The sequence below is a fragment of the Argopecten irradians genome, chromosome 4 (assembly GCF_041381155.1).
Source record: "Argopecten irradians isolate NY chromosome 4, Ai_NY, whole genome shotgun sequence".
In the NCBI taxonomy this organism is placed as follows: Eukaryota; Metazoa; Mollusca; class Bivalvia; order Pectinida; family Pectinidae; genus Argopecten; species Argopecten irradians.
In genome coordinates, this window is record NC_091137.1 from 49,114,022 (window position 1) to 49,140,236 (window position 26,215).

General features: G+C 35.5%; 2 protein-coding genes across 8 annotated transcripts in view; one reads left to right on the plus strand and one right to left on the minus strand.

Moving 5' to 3' along the window:
* The first annotated feature begins 78 nt into the window (after positions 1 to 78).
* On the plus strand, positions 79 to 14,866 carry LOC138321908 (zinc finger MYND domain-containing protein 19-like). Its single transcript, XM_069265930.1, has 7 exons — positions 79 to 273; positions 7,713 to 7,772; positions 8,577 to 8,683; positions 9,111 to 9,315; positions 10,182 to 10,239; positions 10,838 to 10,937; positions 11,542 to 14,866. The coding sequence occupies exons 1-7, from the start codon at positions 223 to 225 to the stop codon at positions 11,642 to 11,644; spliced, it is 684 nt and encodes a 227-aa protein (XP_069122031.1). The 5' UTR covers positions 79 to 222; the 3' UTR covers positions 11,645 to 14,866.
* A 2,038-nt stretch (positions 14,867 to 16,904) lies between these two features.
* The window catches only part of LOC138321909 (A disintegrin and metalloproteinase with thrombospondin motifs 6-like), a 33,036-nt gene continuing 23,725 nt past the window's right edge, over positions 16,905 to 26,215 (minus strand). The window contains exons 23-35 of one of the 7 annotated variants that reach the window (XM_069265931.1): positions 25,230 to 25,361; positions 24,606 to 24,719; positions 23,653 to 23,799; positions 22,854 to 23,033; positions 22,039 to 22,218; positions 21,641 to 21,820; positions 21,110 to 21,442; positions 20,242 to 20,415; positions 19,779 to 19,949; positions 18,961 to 19,134; positions 18,590 to 18,712; positions 17,611 to 18,282; positions 16,905 to 17,316 (exon numbers count right to left, since the gene is read on the minus strand). In XM_069265931.1, coding sequence (XP_069122032.1) covers positions 17,612 to 18,282; positions 18,590 to 18,712; positions 18,961 to 19,134; positions 19,779 to 19,949; positions 20,242 to 20,415; positions 21,110 to 21,442; positions 21,641 to 21,820; positions 22,039 to 22,218; positions 22,854 to 23,033; positions 23,653 to 23,799; positions 24,606 to 24,719; positions 25,230 to 25,361 — 2,579 coding nt within the window. In that variant the 3' untranslated portion in view covers positions 16,905 to 17,316; position 17,611. Of the gene's footprint in view, positions 17,317 to 17,610; positions 18,283 to 18,589; positions 18,713 to 18,960; positions 19,135 to 19,778; positions 19,950 to 20,241; positions 20,416 to 21,109; positions 21,443 to 21,640; positions 21,821 to 22,038; positions 22,219 to 22,853; positions 23,034 to 23,652; positions 23,800 to 24,298; positions 24,317 to 24,605; positions 24,720 to 25,229; positions 25,362 to 26,215 lie in introns of all 7 variants that reach the window. The other 6 variants (XM_069265933.1, XM_069265932.1, XM_069265935.1 and 3 more) reach the window with 6 other exon arrangements.

Below are 26,215 nucleotides of genomic sequence, written 5' to 3' on the forward strand. Positions count from 1 at the left end.
TGTAAACATTACCTTTGACCTCTCGCGGAAGTGAATCGATCCCATCTTCTGATTGGTTGGTTTCGAGGTCTATTTACCACGTGGGAAACAATGCGATAACACACAAAGGCTGAGAAGACAGGGAAAGTGAGTGATCGGTGTACGCGGGCCGAAGGATTGCCCCATACCGGGACAACTGTGTGCCGCGAGATTTTACTGGGAGGATACAAACTGTGCCCGACCATGGCGGGCTTCAAACTCGGGATCGTCCGCCTTGGCAGAACAGCGGGGAAAGTGAGTATAGCATGCACTTGTCTCCTCGGCCACATCAACATGGCGAGCCGAGCAACCCCGACCGCCATGCCATTTTTCGGTCAATAATTATCTAAAGATCATAGCTGTGATGCTCCGACTGATTCTGTTATTTCCTAGATCTTGTTCGTGAATCTATATGGTAAATGATGATGTTGTTTAAATGGCCATAGATTCCTACCCTTGTTGTGTGTAGGAGGTGTCTAAAAAGTACCGTTATTAGCTGTCAAATCCGTAACGTCACCGGCATGTCCCCCTTTCATCTACCCCCTCCCCCCGGGATTTTTTGGTACTCTGACTGTACATGACCGTCGTACACACCGACGTCTGTCTAATGACATTACGTATGAGAGACTTTTATTGTTTATCCAGCTGACAGAGAGATTAATGAACTGTTCTATTTATGGACCTGAAAATCAATATTACCGTATTTGTTCTCATAGTCGAGCCTTGGTCAGCATCAGTACTTGTCAAAATCTTTATATTTCACCACGTGTAAATAACTAAAATTAATTATTAATGTAATTATAATTATAGTGTAATACCATGTTATTTTATAGAAGTGAAAATTCTTTGTTTCCATCATGACTGTATTATATTAGGTGATAGGTACACCAAAACAAAGGCATGTGTCTGGTTCAGTAACAGCTGGTGGGTAGGTCCTGCCTTTGTTACATTGTTATATACGGAGACAACATGTGGGCCTCTGTCACACCTTGTGGCTGTCATATAAAGCTGTGAAAAAATGTCATTCATCATCAATATTATAAACCTAAGCCTTATATTGCCCTCATACTGAAAAAAAAACTTCAATTTCCTAGTCAATTTATATCTGCAGTACAGTAATTTTGCAACTAACTGTTTGTTTTTTAGATGACATGACAGGGCTCTCATATAGACCTACGTTTGCCAATCATAATTAAAATTTAATTATCATTTAATACAATTAGCCTTAGCTAAAGTTATACAAATTATCACACATTATCTATCAGGCATATTACATATAGTAATGTACCTTTGTAGAAATGATATCAATTTTTACTGATAGCTGATTTGATCATGAGTCTTAATCATGGTTTTATTTTATTTATAAACTTCAAATTCTTTGTCAAAAATTTCATTTTTCAAGAGTATTTTATAATACAGATATTAGGCTTCAGTACTAGCTCATATATATATATATGTATACAATGAATGTTAATTTATAAATTATAATGACTATGTTCAAAATTATGGATAAATAAAGAAATTTCATATAATTATCAGGTAACCTTAACTTGAAATTATAACTTGAAATGCAATATCGATTACTAATACAAGTCAGGGGTATCTTAGTACAGTAATTATATAACCTGAGTGTTCCTATTAAACAAACTAGAACTTTAACTATGGCCATATGTTCTTGTTGTTTTAGTCTTCTGTTCAATGATAAATATTTTATTAAAGACTTGTGTCGGTTACAAACTGAGTGTAATTATCAGACATTGAAAACCCCTGTTTCAGTTGTATTTATGAATATTTATGAGTGTCGATTTCTGTGTATACCTGGTACATTTAAACAACTTGTGAAGGTTTCCATGGTAACAAGCGTTATTAATGTATGGTGACATGTGTCACTGGTAGTTCACCCGTCACCTAACTGGATGATGTGTCAACAACACTTCAAAAATGGCTTTCACACTCAGTTTCAGGTTTTAAACAAAGTTATTTTATTTAGTTTGGGGTAGTTTCAGGTTTTAAACAAAGTTATTTTATTTAGTTTGGGGAGGTTTTAATACATTAATTATAATTATCATCGTATTTTATACAGCCGGGGTCATTTAAGGATATTTATCAGATTAAGATGGTGAAGGAAAGCCTGAGTACCCAGAGAAAAACCGACCAGCAGCAAGTACCTGACAACTGCCCCACATGGGTTCGAACTCGCAACTTGGACATTTTAAATATAACCACTCAGACTGAGCCACCACGTCATGTCATTTTACTTTTATAGATATACCCATCATAAATATAGATATTTGTAGAACTAAATATCTCTATTTAAAATTTTTAGCTACATAGCCTTCATGGAGGAAACTTGTAAGTACCGTAATTGCCTTTTTGTATTTCTACCCATATTGTAGATTATTTTTCCTTTTGAAACAATTTCGACAATTTATACATGTAGTTACATGGCTCTAATTTATAACTGTGTTGGGTGATTTTGCTATATGCATTTGTATATATGTACACAATGGATTTAAAATATTGCTCACTTAGGAAAATTCTGGACTTTATTTCCTTCCTCAGTGATTTAACTAGGCCGTTATCAAAAATACTTTGATGCAGGGGAAACAGTTTTATTGTTCCTTGTGTTAGACTATTCCACATGTTTTATGGCTGAATAAACAGATAATTTGGAATTTTACACCGTTTATAGTAGTTTTCTGAACTACATGATGACCGTGGCCTATTATAGAACACTATCAAACCATTATTCTCAAAATCTCTGCTACCTTAGAGATACTAGGTTACAAAATAGAACCATATTTACTCTGAATCAGAAAGCTTTCATCTTTCGACTTTGTAATTATATGTAATGGAGCTTAATTACGATACAATTAAAACTGAATGAGCTATACTGGTAATGATTGTGCAAAAAAAAGGAAAAGAGAAAAGTGTACAAAAACACGAAGCTTAGTCATATTTTAATTGATATCACATGATGATTCTGCTCCATTGAAACTAAATATAAAACACGGGCCTAAGTGATATGCTTTTGGTGTATTGTTTACAACACCAATAAGATCATTTGTTCATTCACAAATTTTGAGAAAATAAAAACTTGATGAGGAAATTAAACTATGTGCCGAAAGGACACCGAGTTACTCTGTATCTAGTAATCCAGGCCATCGGTCTATAGAGGGGGAGATTAATCGAAGTGCCGGGTGATGTAATGTGTACATATACTCTCTGTATAAGTCGTATGTTTATGTCATATCTATAGTCCTATGTAGGATTAAGCCCCACCCCTATCAGTGGTTTAATCCTCCCGACTGTAGGACTTCAGACACAGATAAATATAAACCTACCAGGCCAATTAGCCTGGGGTTATCTATAAAGCTCCAGCTGTATAGTAGATAAAGATTGAATGATAATTAGTAATATCAGCCAAGATAATTAGTATAATCAGTAGGTTAGAAAGACATATTGTTTAAAGAAAAAACCATCATGTATTTAAGTCCAAAATATAGGCAATTGGCATATGGGTGCTGTACGCACTGTAGATCGTGAGTTTGAGGAACATGCAGGCAAAAAATTGTCACCCTTGCATGGTCACTTATGTTTGTGAGATATTATCCATTCTTTAAGATAAAAAAAACTTACAGGATTTTATGGTATATTATCAGAGAATGTGAGAAGTATGAATTGAAATGATGATTATATAACTGCACTGCTTCAACCAAACTTGATCAATAATCACACGACCTTGACATGTATAGTAACATGGCTGTTGCTGTAATGGAACACTATAAGGATTGATTATAATTATATTGAGCTTTTTTTTTGTCTATAAGGAAACACACATCTGGCTGAAATATCACGACTGTTTGTTATATATGGGGTATATCTGTGTATCTTACTCTCGGTAGTCTTAAGTCTAAGGCTAGGACATCACATCAATACTGGAGACAGAAAAAAATCGTAGCAGAACAGATGGCTTCATATCCATGCACGAAGCTGCAGTGTGAAAGTGAAAATAACAAGTTTAGTTCATTGAATGTTTCTGACATACGTACATACAGCTGTAGTACGGTTACATATAAGTGTGTTGGATCTCAGCAATATTAGGTGCTTTATTTAATGATATTTACTCTCTAACATTATATAACAAACCAATAGATTGGAGTATCAGGTTTAGAATCTTCAATACATAATTTTGAAAAATGATTGTAATCAACAAATCTGACTTGAATCTTAAAGGTACAATAAAAAAATTGTTCAAGTGTAACTTAAACTTTCTTTTTTTTTTTTAGACAAATAATGAAATATATATCAAGCTAACCAGTGATCTGGGTATGAGATGTCAGTGTTACTATAAGTATATATTTAGTTTATTATATGTAAGCTAATCATACTTGATATTTATTGTAGGAGATTATCATTACAAACTGTAAGATAGTCATACTTAAAATTTTATTGTAGGAGTTGATTATATAACTGTAAGCTAACTATACTTAAAGGGACAATTCACTCACGTTAATTCTTTTACATAACCAAGAAGCAAAATATGGCATAATGGCATAAATGTATTGTTCTACATTTCTTATGAAACATATAACATAAGATATTGACAAATTCCACGTCATTGTTTAGTATTTTAATTGATACGTTGTTGTAATTACAATCATTGATCAATACGATTAAGCAGGTACAATATGTACGCTGTACCAATATCCGAGCCAAAGTCACGCACGTTAAACAAATGAACTACATAACCACTGTGGCGGTGATATAATGATTTTTTAGGCAAGACAATTCACTTAATAAGGTAAACACACTTCTGTCAGAGCGATTTGAGCTGTTCTAGACAAAAGTAGCATTACTCTACGAGCAAGGGACTGGGTTCGGCATACAAGATATTCGACCACAATGTGTAATGGCGGACAGCGAGTGAGTTTGAACATTTCACACGCATTTCACCACCATGGGATTTTCTGACATATCACAGTAAAACCGACTGATCTAATTTGCATTAGAACTGGGGGGTTTCCGATATATATACAAATTTTAATGTTCTTGTATAACTGTAAGCTAACCATACTTAATATTTATTGTAGGAGTTGATTATATAACTGTAAGCTAACTATACTTGATAATTATTGTAGGAGTTGATTACATAACTGTAAGCTAACCATACTTATATTTATTATAGTAGTTGATTATATAACTGTAAGCTAACCATACTTAATATTTATTGTATTAGCCTGATTATAGAGATGTAATTACATATATACAGTCTGTATATAGCTATATAAGCTATACTATACTACACTGTATATACAAAATGAACTAGATATATCTGTTCCATTGTAACTAAAATCTTCCCAAAATGTATACATATGACAGTGTAACTGAACATATCAGCCATGCAATAAACAAGAGACCTGCTTATAAATTAAATAAAGGTGGGTAAAACAAAGCTCTATGGATGTCCACCATAGTAAGATAACCATACGGATGACAGTGCTGTATGTATTGTGACATTACCGAGGGTGTTAATGAAGACTTATGACCAGTTACCAAGCTCCCACTGCTTCCTTATTACATATTTATTATTCATGGACCTGTCCTAACGATTGATGTCTTAAAATGTTCAATATTCCTAAAATACAGATTGGCTACATGTAACGTATACATAGCTAGCTTGGTAGGGTATACTGAGAACATTGTAGGAGGATAATATGTTGTTATGATATAATGAGATACAGGTTCACTTGGATATGTCAAATGTCATTATGTAGTAAATGTGTGTATTTAGGAAAATGTAGTACATAGTAATACTACGAGTAACAATTCACAAACTCCATTGCTGTAATATGTGGATATACGTATACCATTGGCCAGTAGATGTTATAATAAATGATCCTTTTCGTTACCAACTTCGAATGATCGAATGAAATAATTAAAATCCTGTCACAGTTATTGAATTCTCTGAGCTGGAATATACTTGTAGCTGCTGAAATAATCAGAAAGATGTTAAAGTTTGCTAATTGCCATGAAATTAGATCCCGCCTCTTATATGTAGGGGCGCAAAAGGAAGTCTCTAATAGGCTATGTATCCTATATATATCATTGTATGAAGTTTTAAATGTTTAAATTGGGCAGGTTGTTGCAGTTAAAAATTTGAATACAATGCTACAGTTTCTCATCGATCAGCTATTGTTAATTATACAAAAGGGCGTGAACTTGATATTGATTACATGTTTGTTATAATCTCAGTCTCACTAGCTGTAGTATTGTTCTATTTAAACCCAAACCTTCATATTCTCCAGTCATGCAGCACCGAGCATTATAAATTTGATAAGGAAAAGTAAACACAAGTTTACTGGAGAGCCTGATTATAGATCTAGACTTGTAAGGACATGTGTTGTTTGTTAAAAGCAGTGATGGTAATTTATATATACCCGGTTTAAAGGTTGAAGTGGAGAGGTCATATCTCAGACCGACGAGGGTTTTCCATGATGATGATGGTAGGAGACCATATATGACTTGACGGGAATATTCAGCATAGATTGAGTTTTCATTTGATAATAAAAAAGGTTGCCTTATTTACAAATATCATTGTTTGTCAATTAAAATTACAGTTCTTTTGAGATGGATGCCAGATAAAGCAAAATATAACCAAATCCAATGAATGCTACGTACCTTTTCTTAATTAAAGCCATTTTGATGTTGTCCGCAACGTAACGTTGAATGTAAACAAAAGGAAATTTAAGCTACACCACTTCCTGTAATTGATCTGAAGGACATTAGGACCTTGGCTATTATCAGTTTCTAGGCAAAGAATAGTGTTGGGAATCGTTTGTAAAATCACAATCAATGATCGGTTAATTAGGACACTCTACTAACTATCGATTTTATAATCGGATAACATTTATAGAAAAATTTCCTATATTAATAACCTTTTATTTTCTCTGAAGAATTTTAGAAAGATATCCTGTGCCAACAGTTCAATGAAGTAATTTTTGTAATTCAAATTATTGTTTATTGAACATGTCTAAGACATTTTGAAATGTGGTTTTGTACCAATATGTATTCACATAATAAAGGTTCAGAACAATACAAAATAAGCACAAGTTATCTCCCATTTTGATTATCGATAATTGACTTTCAGAATCCATAATCTTTAGGAAAATCAGAATCGATCTTTTATCAATTAAAATGAGAATCAGTCCAACACTAGATAAGGATATAATTATATACATGTATATATATAGCTATATATAAGGCACACACACCTTGATAGCTCACACGGATGTAAATGATGTGTCCTCCATATAGAGTAAGTCACATTAATTGTGATGTCATTATTTTTGTGAGCGCAACTCACATCAACTCACATCGTCTTCTCGTAAAAGTATGCAGTTACACTATGAAACACATGACATCACAGTCAATACCTAACCACAAGCTTAGATAACTCTGTTATATGCAAATACGGAATATGCTTGTATTTCTCAATTTCTCCTAAAATATGAATATGGTTAGACTACATGTTGTGTTACAAGAACTAACAGTATTGTGCTGGTATAAATAAAAAATTATTAAACATGTCACATTTGTTTCCTGGATTGATCAACATTTTATGATAATGATTGATGTGTGGATTTGGTGATTTTAATTTTCCTAACTGCAATCATGTTTGTTTCTTTTCCCAGGTAAAATACGCTTTGTTAGATGAACGAGACATCTCCCTGGTAGAAAACCATGCTTTTGAGGTAATTTTCCAATTAATGTCTATTAGCATCAATACTTATCAAACTTAACAAGGGTATTATTGTCTAGTATATTTTAAGTTTATGAATTGATCAGATATGAATTGAGTTGTTTTATGCTTACACATATTTGTTTTACCAACCTTTCTGGCTGTTTTAATACACAGGCATGGGTATAAGAAATTCATGTACCATATATATGACTCAATAAATGCCCCCGTCATTATAAGTGCTCCCCCCTCCCCCTTTTTTGTTGGAAGCCCCAATTTACTCATTTAACTCTAATTAAATGCACACCAAAAATATGAAAACCAATAACTGACTTCTATCGCAAGTTTGTTTTTGGCTTTTGACATACTTTTTGCAGTAATGTACATGTGGTGAAAGGTTAGTTCAAATTTAGTCCTATGAAGCACCCTTTTGTTTTTTTCAAGTGTCGTATTCGATCCAAATAAGCGCTAAGGCTCTTAAGATTAAACAAAGAATTAGAGGGGGAGGGGGGCTTAATAGATCCAAATTTGGACTTACCATCAGATCATTGCTCAAAGTAAGCCATATAATTAAATTTGCAATAAAGAAAAACTAGTTTTTATATTTTCAGGTAATTCTATGTGAAATTTAGGCCACAAAAAGGGAGAGAAACCCTTATAGTGGTGGGGCATTTATTGGGTCAAATATGGTAGATTATTGTAGATGGTATAAATTATTTCACAAAATGCTGTGCTAAATTTTCACATTTATATTATTCTAAAATGATTTGAAAATTTTCAAATATCGTATAATGAATACTTCAAATTCCTGTTTCAGGCTCGCATGGAAGTAGATCCTGATGGCAATGGAGCTGCCATTTTTGCCTACACGCATAACATCCATCGTAGTAAATCTACTGCCCAACCTCTTCACAACTTTCTGTGGTGAGTAGATCCCACTGAATATTTATAGGCCATACACATCGTAGGAAATCTACTGCCCAACCTCTACACATAAGTTTGCGTATTACAGACTTACCTAGTCCTTTGCAGGTAGGTATCCTTTGTGACGTCATTGTTTTGTGAGCGAAATTCTCATTGTTTTCTCTTAAAAGTAAGACGTTACTCTCACACAAAAATGGCATCACAATCAAGACCTATCCACAAGGGCAGATAACTCTGTAATATGTTAAGACGGAATATCCCACTTAATATTTACTGGTTATAGGCCCCAGTTAAACAGAAATATTTCAAAGTTTATCATGACCAAGTAGAAAATCAGCAATTGTTTTGTGGCAGAGCTATAATTATGGTTCAGTATTGTTTGACATATACACATACCTTTTTACCATTTGTGCTTTACTCTCTATAGGGAAAGACATTGTGGAGGAATCGCTCCCCGTTGGAAGGTCATACATAAAAATGGTGTTACTGTGGACAACAGAATGGAAAATCTGGCCCTCGTCCCTGAAAACAGTACTCCATACTTTGAGGAGCAGCCATCTACCAAGTCGAATAGAGAGCAGAGTCTGTATTGGTTAGCTGTTCAGCAGTTACAGGAGGAACCCCTCGACTGTGTAAGTAGCAATCGATAAATTTATGAGTACACTCGACTGTGTTAGTATCAATCGATAAATTTGTGGGTACACTCAACTGTGTGAGTATCAATCGATAAATTTGTGGGTACACTCAACTGTGTGAGTATCAATCAATAAATTTGTGAGTACACTCGACTGTGTGAGTATCAATCGATAAATTTGTGAGTACACATGACTGTGTAAGTAGCGATCAATAAATTTGTGAGTACACACGACTGTGTGAGTAGTGATCGATAAATTTGTGAGTACACTCGACTGTGTGAGTATCAATCGATAAATTTGTGAGTACACTCGACTGTATGAGTAATGATCGATAAATTTGTGAGTACACACGACTGTGAGTAGTGATCAATAAATTTGTGAGTACACACGACTGTGTGTGAGTATCAATCGATAAATTTGTGGGTACACACGACTGTAAGTATCAATCGATAAATTTGTGGGTACACACGACTGTAAGTATCAATCGATAAATTTGTGAGTACACATGACTGTGAGTATCAATCGATAAATTTGTGAGTACACTCGACTGTGTGAGTATCAATCGATAAATTTGTGAGTACACTCGACTGTGTGAGTAGTGATTGATAAATATGTGGACATATCAACCATCTGCACCCGAGTCTCTGTACACTTAATTCCCAGTATGAGTTTCAGTAGTGTTTGAGAATTTTATTTTATCATCAAGGATTTCTAAAGATAGTGACAAGCAACAAACATTTTGGAGTATTTCAAGGTTGATATAAAAACAATACACTTGACAATGTGATATATGTAGATTAAATTATATTTTGCCCTATCTTAGTTGACAATGTTGGAGTAGAATGTTCTATTTAATGTTGCAGCCTGCTGAACCAATCTATCACAAGGTCTATAATTGTAACGGAGACAGTGTCAGTGAAGGTATGTCAATGACATCAAAGAATTTTGAAAAATAAAACGTATGAACTCTGTGTTACATCAATTGTGAAACAAGTTATACAATGTTTATATACAAAAAACTTTCAATGGCCTGGACATTAGCCGAGGGGTCTGTTACAGGAGTAAAATAATCCACATGATCTAGCAGGTGACGTTTTTACACCATGTTAGGATTAAACCCTGACAGGCTAGGTGAAAGTCAAGTGGGGTAACCACTACACCAACTGCCAAGAATTGAGTTATCATTGGTAAGAAAATGCATTAAGAATAGGATTATAATCTATCTAAAGGTCAACTTGGGTTTCCTCCCATTATTCCAATGGTACACAGGGGACACTTACACAAAGCCCTGGGGTAAACATTCATAGATATGGTTTGGATTAAATTTTCATATCCTGTTCATAGACATATTTATTTCACATGGAATCTTATATGAATATTTGATTGTACAGTGACTTTGAAGTATATATTTTTCATATAAAAACTGGTCTATGAATATTATATTGTACAATTTCTTCGAGTTAAATTTATTTCACATGAAAATCTTCTATGATTGTACAATGAGTTATGTTTATTTCAGATGAGAACTCTATGTACTATGAGTGTCACTATCCCCCGTGTACAAACATGGAGAAACAGATCCGCGAGTTCAGTATTTGTGGGAGGTGCCAAGAAGTCAGGTAGGTCCACAAGGCTTTACCACAACATGGGAATGGGCCACCATATTTTCAGGAGTATAAGCCACTAGTATTCCAGTGCGACTTATATGTCTGAAAGTTAGCTAGGTTTCTTCATATTACTGACAGTTTACAGTCAGTACTGGCTACGGCTTGTACTCCAGTGCAGCTAATATATGTACAACACACAAGAAAAGAGAGAGAAAAAAAATAAAAGGTCTTTGCAGCTTGTACACGGGTGCGACTTGGAATCCTGAAAATGCAGTATACACACTTAATTCTCCCATCCTGTCCATCCAGATATAGGCAGAGATATTTATTTCTAGTTTCACTTTCAACATTCCAGGTCAAGCCTATTTACTTTGCTTTCGAGGGGAACAATTTCTATTGGAAAAAGGGTTGCTTATGCAGCCTCCAAAAATAAATTAGAAAAATAGCTGATGGTGTTTGTACGTTGCTTGTCAATAATTACTGCCACAGGAGTATTTTTATGTGTACTTGTCAAAAATGTCCTTCTCTACTGCCTTACTTCAGCTATGGAGATAATCATTTGAACTTTTACCATTGAATCCATACATCTAAGATACAACAAATTCTCTATTTCTAGGTACTGCGGCATCTACTGTCAGCAAAAAGACTGGCCCACTCACAAAAGGTACTGTCGTGAACGGTTACGGCCTTCCCAGTGTGAACGACCTCCAGACCGATAAGGTCAAGGTCAGAGATTTTATTGACAGTATGACAGTTTGAATGAGGAAGAGGGCATGAGGTATGGAAGCTATCACAACATTATGGTCCTTCAGTACAGTCAACATCAGCCGATTCAGATGGACTCAGACTCATCTGGAAGATTTTGTCTTCCAAAAAAATATGTCAAAAACGGTGGCCAACATCAGTCTTACCAAACCAGGCACACACCACAGACACACCTTATGTACTAGGATAGACTAGATTGATGTCTTGTATTTCCAGTATTCTATACACTAAGGAGCCTAACTCGATTTGCCCTCTTCTATTTCCAGAATATAACTTCCGTTCACTCGATTGTAGCTATTCTACTTCTGGAAGCTCTTCCTTCTATAGGCTGGAAGATCTTCTGGAAAGACTTTTCTTCTTAGAAGAGCGCAAATCGAGTTGAGCTCAGACCAACACAGCGTAGACAACAGTCATCACAGATTAATCTACGATCTCATCGACCCAAACAGATGTACGAATTTGTATCCACTTGGACATCGGTGACCTCTGACATGTGGGTTGGATTATTCACTGTACTTGTTTGTTTTTGCCCCTTCATTTGATTCCATTTCTTTTGTCAGTCATTATAAAGAGGACCCAGAAATCCAGTCGAGAGAGAGAGAATATACTTAAGTTATTCTCCTTAGACAAACCTTTGGTCACTACAAACACATTCTGTACATTAACCTAAAAACTTTCACCACCAATCATTTCAGTCAATTTCACCCACTGAAGACAATGTGAAGAAATCATTGTGGCAGAATTGCTTTACACTGCAAGTGAGAGTAATACCTTCAGTCTGAGAAGGCAAAAGCACATTTTTGGCTAAAGGAGAAAGTTTCTAGGTTTAAATGTACATGTCGCCACATTGAGAGAATGGTAAATTATTTAAGTAAGAAAGCAGTGTGTGTGATATCGTCCATTCCTGTTAATCGTAGTTTTAGTGATCTTAGATTATATCATGGATGTTGAGTTCTTATAAAAGATCTTCCTATTACTGTAAATTGAACTATTTTTTTCACAGTCTAATTTTAACGCAAATGCGAAAAACTGTAAAAAGAAAAAAAAGTGTGGATATAAATTAATAGTGCAATTCAGTTGTTATTACCGGAATTACCCTTTCACAAAATTTAGCACTGTAAATTAATTTGGGCAGTACAGGAAAAAAACGAAAAAAAAAATATTGAAATAAAATTACCAATAGAATAGCTACATTTACAGTTCTTCCTAGGCATAGGTTTTGTAGACCTCTGTTTAGAATGATAATGGAAGATCAGATATTTTCCATCTTGGTACAACTTCTTCATATTAATTATCCAGGCTACATTCTTGGATGGGGATATGAAACTGGTTAATATTTAAAATTGATAGCTAATCATGCCCATATTTTATTGGAAACCAACTACAAAAAACTTCATTTCAATAATTTAAGGTTTTTATGATATATTAGCAAGTTATTTTGATTTACAAAATTTTTAATTTCGATATTTAAGTCTAATATCATTATAAAAGAACTACTCTAGCTATGATTGGAATTATTGAGTGACAGAAAAATTTCAGAAAATTTATGATTACCCTTAAAAAATTCAGAAATTAACTGTTCTTTAGACAAGTTGGTTAACAGACGAATATATATATATAATATAGATCTGTATAAGATATAATATGTTTTACAGATATAGAGATCTGTATAGAGAATGCTAGTGTTGTAACTACTATAGTAGCTACATCTGTCTTTTGTTGTTGTTATTGATGTGATTGTCTCCCTTTGTCAATTAACTAACAGCTATGTAACATTCTAACAGGCAATTAGGATCTGACTAGAGCTAAGTCTGATTATCAAATGTAAATCAAACAATAATTTATTACCTATTAATTTCAATTATCTTGATATATATACATGTACTTGTGCTGTGCTGGCATCAATTAAATTTTAACTTGGTAATCCGGACGACATTGAAACCTGTACAAGAGTTGTCTTGTTAACTGTAATTATCTCCCTTGCATCCATCCAAGTTTTTGTATGTTCAGTATTTTATTTACAATGTGTACACACTAGTCCTAACATTGTGTTTTATTTATAGAATTATTTAGTGATATGTCCGTGTTTACATGTAAGTCACCTGACCAACAGCAGCTTCACACTCGGGCTTCACCTTCAATACTTGGCCCGTGTCAATCTGTAGATGTCGTTTAAATGTTAAGTTTTTCTTGTTACTGATTGAGACTGTGAGTAGTAAACACTGTTCTTTATGTTTTAAACCTGTGACATTAACATTTATTTATTTATGGCAGTCTACAAAATGTAGTCTATAAATGCCGCCATTATTTAGTTTTGTTAAATTATTTACTTGTAAGAGTTGTATATTTAGTACATTCCTATAGAGGAGTCATTCCATTGTTGGGCGGTAGACGCCATATTGTTTCCAATGGAGGGGAGATTACTCTACATGTTCATCAGGGGAGAGAACTCATTTACTTATCATGCAGCATTCCAACAAAATAGTGTGGTGATTTTTCTTTGTCCTAAAGATTTTATTTAATATTTGAAATAGCTAACTTGTGTAATTATGTGTGGTATTGGCAAGGTTTTGGACCTGGACATTAATTCGAAAGATAGTTTAAAACTAAAATGAGAATCATATTTTCAATGCCATGGTCCTGGCCTAGCAAATACGCATTTGTGTGCAATTAATCATATAATTAATTTACTTAATCAAGGTGTGATCAATGTGTTCTTTTAGCAAATTATCCCATTTACAACTTGCATGTTTATAAAAAGATATTTTAGTTGAAGTTACCACAGAATGTGGTTTTGTTAAATGTTAAATTCAAACGATAGAAAGATGTGAGAATTCTCTTTCAAACAGAGATTGCCAATAAAATGGGCAAACTATCCAAATTGATATTTTGAGTCTACTGTTTTAAAAAGTCTGAAAGTCAAGATTTCTTAAAATTGTTAAGGTATTAGGTTTCTTTTAAACAAAAGTCACTTGAGTAACTATAAATAAAATTGATTGTAAAGGCCCTCTATCTTTCCAAAACTGCTTTTACGAGAATTAAAATGCAATTGATATTTTGTTGCAAAACTTACTTAAAGTTAAATTTAATATTGAATGTTAGTTTTCATAAAACAGGTCGTCATATGTTTCCCACTGTCGCCCTAAATACTGCGCAGAAGTTGACTATCACTGCGCCAGACGAAACAGCAAATGAATGTTCACTGTAAGATGCTACACGACAGGCAAAACAGCAAAATGAATGTTCACTGTTAATAAATAGTACACAGGATATCTGACATTTTGTTAGGTTTGTAACCTTATCTAAGACCATCAAAATCAATTTTCTTAATTAAGCTCAAAATCATTTCTATGTTATTAAAAAAAAGTTCTTTTTGTTTAGAAAAGATGTTATTAAAAACATTTTATTTTGTTTCGGAAAGGTAGTGGGCCTTATGAGTGCTATTATGATCCAAGAAATCTGATGAAATTTCAGATACATGTGAAATTTGTATTTATTGCCAAATTTTGCCATTAACACTACGCAGACTGAGATGGTGACAATTAGGTAGATGTGTTCACTAGAGCGTGCCATTTATAGTAGGTGATTGTGATTTTAACAATTAACAGTGCAATATAATTGTGTGTTTTAATGATTTTAACATTCCGTACCTGTATTTACATACAACCAATATATTGGTTCTCTGCTCCAGGTCAAACCAAATTATATTTCAGAAAATTATCTGATTCCTTTACAATAATTGACCTGACTTTCCACCATTTTCTGTAAACATTTTCTAATAATTACCAAATTAAAACTAATTCCTACTCCTATATTTGTTTGTTTATTTCATGCATCGTTTTCAAGATAATGAAGAAGTCAGAAATCTTCTACCAAACATCAAAATTACCATTTTTCAGCTATATAGGGGACAAATCAGATACACTCTGATTTTCCACTATTCTCGGAGTTTGATATATTGCATACCAACTTTATGTTTCCATTTTTAGAAACACCCAAGTCAATAAATTCGTTTAGTGATGTCATAATTTAGTCGATATTGCGCTTGTGGACTATTGTCAAAACTTGAGTTATTCAGGGTGCCATTTTATCACCATGGTTCTTGTAATAAACACGCACATCAGAGAATCTTCAGAGTGATGTCACACCATATGAACCTCAGCAAAGGTCCATTATTGATTAAATATTGAATTATTTGATTTTTAGCTCACCTGGCCCGAAGGGCCAGTGAGCTTATGTCATGGCGCGGCGTCCGTCGTCCGTCGTCCGTCGTCTCGTCCGTCCGTCCGTCGTCCGTCTGTCCGTCAACATTTCCTTTAAATCGCTACTAGTCATAGAGTTCTGCATGGATTGTAACCAAATTTGGCCACAAACATCCTTGGGGGAGGGGGAACAGAACTTGTATAAATTTTGGCTCTGACCCCCCGGGGGCAAGAGGGGCGGGGCCCAAGAGGGGAAATAGAGGTAAATCCTATAAATCGCTACTTGTCCTAGAGTTCTGCATGGATTGTAACCAAATATGGCCACAAACATCCTTTGGGGAGGGGGAACAGAACTTGTATAAATTTTGGCTCTGACCCCCCCGGGGGCAGGAGGGGCGGGGCCCAATAGGGGAAATAGAGGTAAATCCTTTAAATCGCTACTTGTCCTAGAGTTCTGCATGGATTGTAACCAAAATTAGCCACAAACATCCTTTTTGGAAGGGGAACAGAACTTGTATAAATTTTGGCTCTGGTCCCCGGGGGGCATGAGGGGCGGGGCCCAATAGGGGAAATAGAGGTAAATCCTCTGATTTTCCACTATTCTCGGAGTTTGATATATTGCATACCAACTTTATGTTTCCATTTTTAGAAACACCCAAGTCAATAAATTCGTTTAGTGATGTCACAATTTAGTCGATATTGCGCTTGTGGACTCTATTGTCAAAACTTGAGTTATTCAGGGTGCCATTTTATCACCATGGTTCTTGTAATAAACACGCACATCAGAGAATCTTCAGAGTGATGTCACACCATATGAACCTCAGCAAAGGTCCATTATTGATTAAATATTGAATTATTTGATTTTTGGTTCTTGAAAGATTATTTCTTCACAGAAAACATACTGGAAGGCTAATGTAAATAAGTACATTACTTCTTAGTGGTATGTTTTTCAGCTTTCGTTTTCAATGTCGATGACATTTAATTCAATAGAAAAATAAATCTAAATATGATAATGACATACAGCCTTTTATGAGAGATTCGCACAATTATGAAAGCCTGAAATTTCAGACCATAAATACAACAATTTTAAACATAACCAATACAGTAATTACAGGAAACTAATTCTTATCTAGACAATTGATCAAATATTGAATAAGGCAGATGAACTTCAGTTTACTTATGATACTCCTTATATACTATGAAACATCTACAAATATTTCCTTTTAATTTACAAACATAATTAAATCTATAGAACAGTCGGTTATGTAGTTACTTCCTATAAACTACTCGATATTGTCACAGTTCTCCACACACACAGGACTTGTTATAGCTGCGGATCAACATGTCAAATTCATCAAAAGCTTATTCTTCCAGAATCAGTTTAAAATAAAACTTTGTCGTTTCTTCTAGATTTACCAACACACCTGGAAAAGACGAAATGATCAGAATTAAGATTGAGAAAGTTAGATTCAAGACTTTATGGAAAGCATACATTTGCGAAATGTTTTGCCTATCACCGAGTGGTCGTAAAATTGTCTTTTTTCGATTTCGGTTGTCTCTTAGATGCGAACGCGCGTAATTTGGCGATGGTCGTAGTTATCGCATTTCACTCGGGTACTTCTGTACTAAAGTTAGAACTAAAGTAAGTATGTCACTATTAAACAGCAGTGGTAAGAGAGGTACCTTTTGAAGATGTATACAAATATCGACATGCTTACATTACATAGCTTCCTTGAGTGCGTCCAGTTCATCCACTAGCTGTTTACTGTCACTGCTCTCGGTTTTGATCTCCATGACATCCGTCACCCCTTGACCCATTACCTTTGACCCGACCTCTTTATTTGTTGTAACATCTACTGCTTCTGGTCCTTCGACGTCGATATTCTCCTGCAGAGGCGGCAGATCGTGGTTGACTTTGGGTGCTGGTACAGCAATTTGTACCTGACCTCCCTCGACGTTCGGTAGATCTGACTTGTTGGACAATTTACTTGGAACCTGTACTTCTATCTCCGATGAAACTCTTGAGTTTGTCGCCGAGACTGCAGGGTCAGGATGCTGCTGTTCGTTCAGCCAAAGCACTTCATTTAGATCATCCAATTGTTTAGGTACAAGATGCGTTCCATCATAAGCTGGCATCGGGACAAGCTCTCCGTCTTGCTCTAGAGTTGGAATAGACTTCTCGGAATACGTTTCCTGTATCACTTCATTGTCCACTGTCAAAAAGTTTGGCACCTGTGCTGGCAACATTTGTCTGGGCTCAGGCAGTTCTGCAAAGGTCGGTTCCTGTCCTGGGGAGAGACGTTTTGGGACACGATATCTTGGTTCCAGCTGTGGAACTTTCAAACCCGGTTCCAAGTCATCCACTGATTCAAGCAGGCTGGACAAGGAACCTGTCAGAAGAAACAAAAGTATTGTTTATGGTTGAGAGACACAAGTTAGTAATATATCTGTTGATGTTGATGAGGATATTCTGTATTTGCATATTACAGAGTTATCTGCCTTTGGATGTAGATATTGCTTGTGACGTCATGTGTTTTCAAGCGTAATGTCATACTTTTCAGAGAAAATATCGTAAACATCTCTCATAAAACAGTGATGCCACAATTTATAGCTACCTACAAGGGAGATAACTGTAATATGGAAAAAAAACCAGGAATTAATTGTAATGAATCAAAATTGGTCTGGAGTGATACATACGTCTACGTCTGGATCCGCAGAGTTTGCAGGTGGAGGCACAGTTACTGGCAGCCCAGCTCTTGTAGGATGGATTGGTACAAATGTCTCCTTGATACTCGTCACAGTTCACTTTGTCTGTACAGCCTATTGATATAGGGAATAATTCATGAATTGAAGCAGAGGAATGGGCAAAAGGACCAATTGAATAGAAGCGGAGATATGGATGAAGGATAACTGATATTTGTTCCGAAATTTGTCGCATGGAATTTTAGTCGAAAAGTCAATGGATGAATAGAATTCAAGATCTTATTTCTAAAACAGAAATTGCAGAACTCTGCATGGTTATTTATTGAATACAAGAAGATTTATCCATGATACAAATTATATCTTACTGCTCCCGCCACCGCAGAGACCACAGTGCTTGGCACAGTTTGTTTTGGCCCAAGACTGGTAACTGGGGTTGGTACACGTATCGGCCTGGAAGGAGGAACAGTCCGCCAGCTTGTCGACACAGCCAGAGGCAGACGACGACGAGGAGGAGGAGGAAGAACTAGTTTGACTCCCATCTGGAATGTTAAGGGGATTTTTTTCGTGATTTTAAGATATTGATATAAGTTTCTTGTTCGAAGGTAAATGTCAGACATAGTGACATTTCTCTTATGTGTTCTTTACTATCACCTAACATTTAAAAGGTGATGGCTATAATAATCATATACAGTATAAACACAGTTACAGATCGAGATAGAATAATAACATCATTCCACACGAGGGTTGTTATTACTTTTGTATTGTTTTATATAAGCTATAGTTAGAAAAGCTACAATAGTTTTCCTTCTAACGTTTCGTGGTATTTGTTTTAACCACTGCATTCGCATTGCACGTACATGTAGTATGTTTCAGATTCAGAGAAGCATTCTTTCTATTTTACCCAATTGTTTAACACTTATCAACACTTTAAGAAGCAATTGTTTTTGTCTTTTTATTAAATCTGTTGTCATCACGGTTCCGTTGCGTTCATGCACGTCTTTTATACTTCCTCTGGCATAACTAAATCAGTTATACACAAAAATATTTAAAAAAAAAAAAAAAAAAAAAAACATCTTCCATCTTCACGGTCCGTTCGAGGAAAGTTGACTTTCACAAAATGTTCACCAGATATTTTTTTCTCTTTCACAGATCCATGTAGGATTCTACACTTCTCTCGACTTACCACTTCCGCAGACATTACAGAATTTAGGACAGTTGGACTTTGCCCAAGACTTGTAGGCCGAATTTGTACATATATCCCCTTGGTAGGAGTCACAGTCTACTTTGTCAATACAGGAAGCAGAAGTTCCAGAAGCAGAATGCGGCCTAGCTGTGGTTGCCGCTGCATGTGCACCTATTGCATAAAATGTAGTCGCCGCATTAAAGCAAAATGTTGCTAATACTATGTTATGTGGTAGTCATGTTCATGTCATCTATTAACTAAAAAGTTGTGTTGTTTGTATAATGTTCTGCAAAGCAAAGAAATATTAAATCCAAGTATCAGCTCATCACCTAGAATCTCAATAAAGCAGTAAAATAAGCACACACACACACTAATGTCTAGGTTTCATGTATGCATAAGAAGTTCATCATCAAATAACCCACATCGCCACCACCGCAGTAATACATATAACGGTACTCCTTACCCGCGTCACACAGGTTGCAGTATTTTCTACAGTGAGTAGAGGCCCAGCCTCGGTATTTAGTACAGGTGTCGCTTTGATACGCTGCGCAGTCAACCGTGTCCCTACACTGTGTACCAGATGTGGAGGGGATGGGAGTCGTATGATGGGTGACATGTTGCTGCGTGGAGGACACCCCTGGTAAAGTATATCATTTAACAAAACCTCTAGTCCATCAGATCTTATTCTACCAGAAACCAATCCTGATTTTGAAATAACACAAACAGTTTTAACCAATCAGAATTCTAGTCCATAGTATATCCCTCCACTATTTACAATACCTTACCAAACTTAAATCTAACAATGCAAAGTAAGAAGTCTTTATTTCATAATTTCAAATGCATGCTTTTAAACTGTCATTGTCAGCTTTTACCATCACCAGTTACTAAACTATATTTCACTCCATTGGCAATCCTCTCACTATACCTGTATATTAAACTATGTTTTGAATGAACAAGACGCAGATGACTTCCCTCCACCAATCACGAACCATCGCCTTATGTAAATAGCTATGATTTGATTAACCAATGATGATTTGTCACATGACTTCCCTTCACCAATCAGTACTCTATGTAATTACTCTATGATTTCATTAACCGATGATGATTTCTCACATGACTTCCCTCCACCAATCAGGAACTATCATCCTATGTAAGTCGCTTTGATTTGATTAACCAGTGAGGATTTGTCACATGACTTCCCTCCACCAATCAGGAACCATCACCCTATGTAATTGATCTATGATGATTGGTCTAACTTGAGTCCGGAATAATAAGGGATCCTCTAGCTAATGACCTGAGTTATAAGTCCCTCCACCAATCAAAACGCTTACCCCCGTTAGTGCCACACCAGCCGCAGTGTTGACGACAGTTGATGTGCGCCCATCCCTCATAGGCAGACGCAGTGCATATATTACTCTGATACGCTGCGCAGTTGACTTTGTCGGTACAAGACTTTTCTGTGGTAGTTACCGGTGTAGTTGTACGCACGGTCGTTATAGCAGGTTTCGTAGAGGTGGGGGAGTGGTGACACCAACCGCAGCGGTCCGGACAATTTGTATGGGCCCATCGTGAGTATTTAGAACTGGTACATATGTCTGACAGGTAGGAACTACAGTCCAGCAGATCTCTACAGCCGGAGGTCACAGAGGTCACGGTAGAGGTCACTGTGTCAGTCAATCACATCATTGAATTAATACCTACTTCCTTAAATATGTCTCATGTGATCAACTCGCGACTTTAAATGATCTAAAATGAGATTCAAAAGTTGCAATCCGTAAAAACGCTATATTGCTGTTATTTGATACCTTTGAATATAAGTTGACATTTATCATAAAATATCAGTTTTCCATTTAAGTTCTTACCCCCGCCAGTAGAGCACCAACCACAGTGTTTTTTACAGTTTTTGTGCGCCCATTTACTGTATCTAGAGTTTGTACAAATATCGGCGCCGTAACTGGCACAGTCTACGAGATTAACACAGATTGATACAGCCTGTCCGGGCGCTTCTGTAGTGGTTGGCTTGGTTACAGGAGGAGTTGAAACTAAAACAACCAAAATACTTTAGCATGGTAGATCTATACTGAGTGTCTAGTTTGTCGGTTCTTTATTATTCCTAAAAAACTGTTTTAATCAAATTCAGACCAGCTGATATTTATGTCGATATTGTAATTACCTCTTGGAAAATTTATGAGTGACAGTTCCTATGCCATCAAAGTACTATAATGAGAAAAAGTATCGCTGTGTGTTTAGATTGTCTTACCCCCACCATCGGAGCACCAACCACAGTGTTTTCTACAGTTCTGATGAGACCATTTACTGTATCTAGAGTTTGTACAAATATCGGCGCCGTAACTGGCGCAGTCTACGAGATTGACGCAGTTTGTGACAGCATGTCCGGCCGCTTCTGTGGTGGTCGGCTGTGTGGTAAGAGGAATCGTCACTGGAAACAACCAAGGTACTTATTATTGTCATTTTAAAGTGTTGCCATGAAAGCGTGTATGACTTTATCATTAGAAGGAATTAATAAGATTATTATGAAATATTAAAGGCCCACCTTTCCAGAGCATTATTCAAAGGTTTCTTAAAAATCATTAGTTACATAGGAAAATCATATCGATGGTCTAAGATGAGATAACAACATCAAACATATGCAAAATTTCCTGCGTAATGTATGATAACTGTGGATATTCATTTCACTGTTTTGCCGTCTGCCGCAGTAAATTCTCGGGGTATTTAGGACGATGGCGGTAAATATAAGACGACCTGCGTTACGAAAATTAATATCTTATTTATTTTTGACTATTTTTTTTTCAGAAGATGATGATGAGTGTACTATTAATTGTAAGATAATAACTTTTGGGAGTCTACAAAATTATCCATTTTAAAAATTAAAAGCTGTTTCGGAAAGGTAGTGTGCCTTTCACATTAACCAATATCGGAGACTTTAGAGGTTTTGGCGGTGGTAAAATATATTCGATTTCCATGAACGAAATTCTGTACGAGAATTCTTACTTTGCTGTCAGTAAAACATTCTTATTTAAATGTAGTGCTCTACCTTGTAAAAGGCTGTCTTACCCCCACCATAAGAGCACCAACCGCAATGTTTTCTACAGTTCTGGTGAGACCATTTACTGTATTTAGAGTTCGTACAAATATCGGCGCCATAACTGGCACAATCTACGAGATTGACACAGTTGGTGGCAGCATGTTCGGGCGCTTCTGTAGTGGTCGGCTGAGTAGTATAACGAGAGGTTACTAGAAAAAAATTTAAGTTAATCAAATAATATTTTTAACACACGAATGTTAACCATCCATGATACCAGTAGCAGGTACCGTCAGCATTGAAAACTAAACACAAATCACTATTTGACCTTTGACCATCACCATAAGAGGAAATATTTACTTTTTTGAGACTTGATATATGTCTTTCGTCTAATCCCACTAAAACGTAACAATACCCCTTAATGTACATAATAGCCCAATTCCCTCTATCTACAGGCCCTTTCCCTTGATATTCCCCTTGTTTAAATTTAGCTGGGTCTTGGTGCTCACTATCATATTGAAACCTCGTTATATAAAAGTCCAAGGGACCATAACACATCGACTTATCTCAGTATTCGAGTTATATGTACAATTGATTATTTGATGAAAAATTAAAGGTAATAAACTAATTCAGAAGTATTTAAACATAATTACTGAGTTAAATGAAATAACGAAATTTAATTGTATACAAATACCGAGAATCTGCTTTTTTCTATCAAATACTTGCATCAATATATGCTGACACCTGTCTAATTTTCTTATCGTAGACAGACTTTTCAAACATTCCAATAGGCATGGGATTACAACACTAAGTTCGAGACTGCAGGCTTACCAGTCCCACAAAACCCACAGAATTTCCGACAGTGTTCTTCAGCCCATGAGCGGTACGCTTGGTTCGTGCATGTGTCTTTCTGGTAAACAGCGCAGTAAAGCTTGTCAACGCAAGGCTCGCTTGTGGTTTTTGCATCTGTAAAGTTCCCTGTGCACACACATAACTAAAGAATTTACATATATCAAAAGTAATTATTTGTTGTTAGCCTTAAAGCATTTTCATAAAGCGCATTACTTTGTTGCAAAAGCGAGATAAGCTTGAAATCTAAAATGAAAATAGTCGTTGCATTATTTTACTAACGATATGAATAATACTGGTTATATTGAAAACATTCATAATAACATGTAATAAGGAGTGGCCAACGTCATACATGAAAAGCGAATGAAAATCAATCGAAAAATCAAGTACAAGTGAAAATAATTTACAAAATGATATATTTCCCATCCTGAAATAAACTCAAAATCAGCTAAAATGACTAAAAATGATAGCCAAAATATATTTCTTTTCTCACAAGCAAAATGCACATATCTTTATGTTAAGCCATTGTCTGTGCTCTAGTTTACTGTAATAATCAATGCCACCAAAAGCAATAAAGCTTGTGGTTTCGTTTTATATTGAAAGCTCTTCCTTATAGAAGGTAGCTTACCCATAATAATGCCATCAACTGAATCAGAATGAAGTAAATATTGAGTGTTTAAATTTTGAAAGATAATAATTTTTGCAAGAATATATTCAACACGTGTATATTTATATATATTACACAAAACAAACAGATAAGGCCACAAAGACTTTCTGCCTTCATAGGTATCTTCAGACCTAAATGCCCATTTGCTTTCATGGGTATCCGCATGTAAAGTTAGAGAAGGCGTTCTGATCTATATTTTTTTATTCTTTCTTATATCTATGTTAACAAGGAAGCATTATTTTTTCTACATATGATTTTAATAAATTACCTCCACAAAAACCACAGGTACGTTGACAGTTGGACTCGGCCCAGGCCTTGTAACTCTGACAGAATCCGACCTCGTATGTATCACAGTTACGTACCTTGTCCTTACAGAGGTACACTGAAACACAAACAATGAAAAGGTACATTAAATAAAAACAATGAAAAGATACATTAAAACACAAACAATAGCTGTTTCAGAGACTCCATGTGAATAAACATTAAAACTAAAAACAATAGCTGTCCCGGAGAATCCATGTAAAGAAACATCAAAATACAAACAATAGCTGTCTCGGAAAATCCATGTAAAGAAACAGCAAAACACAAACAATATCTGTCTCGGAGAATCCATGTAAAGAAACATAAAAATACTAACAATAATATTTTAGTGACTCAATGAAAAGTTACATAAAAAAGCAATAGCTGTCTCAGAGACTCAATGAAGAGTTAGACTCACTTTTAAATATGTGTGCGTCAGGAACAAAGCATAAGAGAAGTAAAGTGTAGATATTGGTAAATGGTAATTAAATGCAAACAGGGCTCCGCTACTGACTTTCTGGAGAAGTAATGCTCCATTTTGAATGATACTAAAACAAGTCTGTAATAAAAAAAAAACTGAAATTTTGCCCACCTGTCGGGTCCTTGGCGCAGATACCACAAAACTCCAAACAGTTGTTGCTGACCCAGGAGCGATAGCTTTCGGCTTCACAGAAGTTGTCTGCATATCGGGTACAGTCCACTTTGTTATGGCATGCATCTCCAACTAGCATAACAACAAATATTGAGCTACTACTTAACACTGGTAAGCAAGCATAAAACTAACAGAATTTCTGTTTAATTTTGTACAAGTTAAGTAATAAGAACGGTTAAATTTTGCCAAATATCACAAAAAATAGAACAACTATTTGATTAAGTCATATTTATGTAGATAATCATTTAATTAGGGCCTTTTCCCAAGCAACGCTAATTACTTTAGGGAATTAATAAAAAGTAACTTCATATCTAGTTCAAGTAACACACTAATCGCAGTTGTAATTACTCGTATGCAGTGTAAATGTAGTGTCAAGACGTCATGGTGGTTGTGGTTTGGCGTACCATATATTACATGATTTAAACATATATGCATCTACATATAGAGACGTCATCATGTGGTTGACTGTATTGTACTGGTATTTAAGTCACAACACTCATATCATTATGTATCTATTGACTCCCCAATACTATCATAGAGGGAAAAACTCGTATGGAAAATGGGTTTAATATTGTTTAAACTGTTAAGAGCGATTACAAACACTAAAAGGACGATTTATCGATGATGATGATGATGATGATGATATGATGATGATGATGATGATGATAGTAAAATGAAACAGTAAATTGAAGGGAATGCGTTTTAACTTCGAAAGACAGGCGAGAGCCGCAATACTGCACCTTCATGAAGTTTACTATCCTCCTACGAAGTATCAGGGGACTACCACGTGACGGATCTCCGCCAATCAAATACACAATTTGTGTATCGACAGTGTTGTGACGTAGTGACATAATTTCGTACCTATATTAGTATTGCACGGTTTACTATACGTATATTTTGTATTGCACGGTTTAAGCATGCAGTGT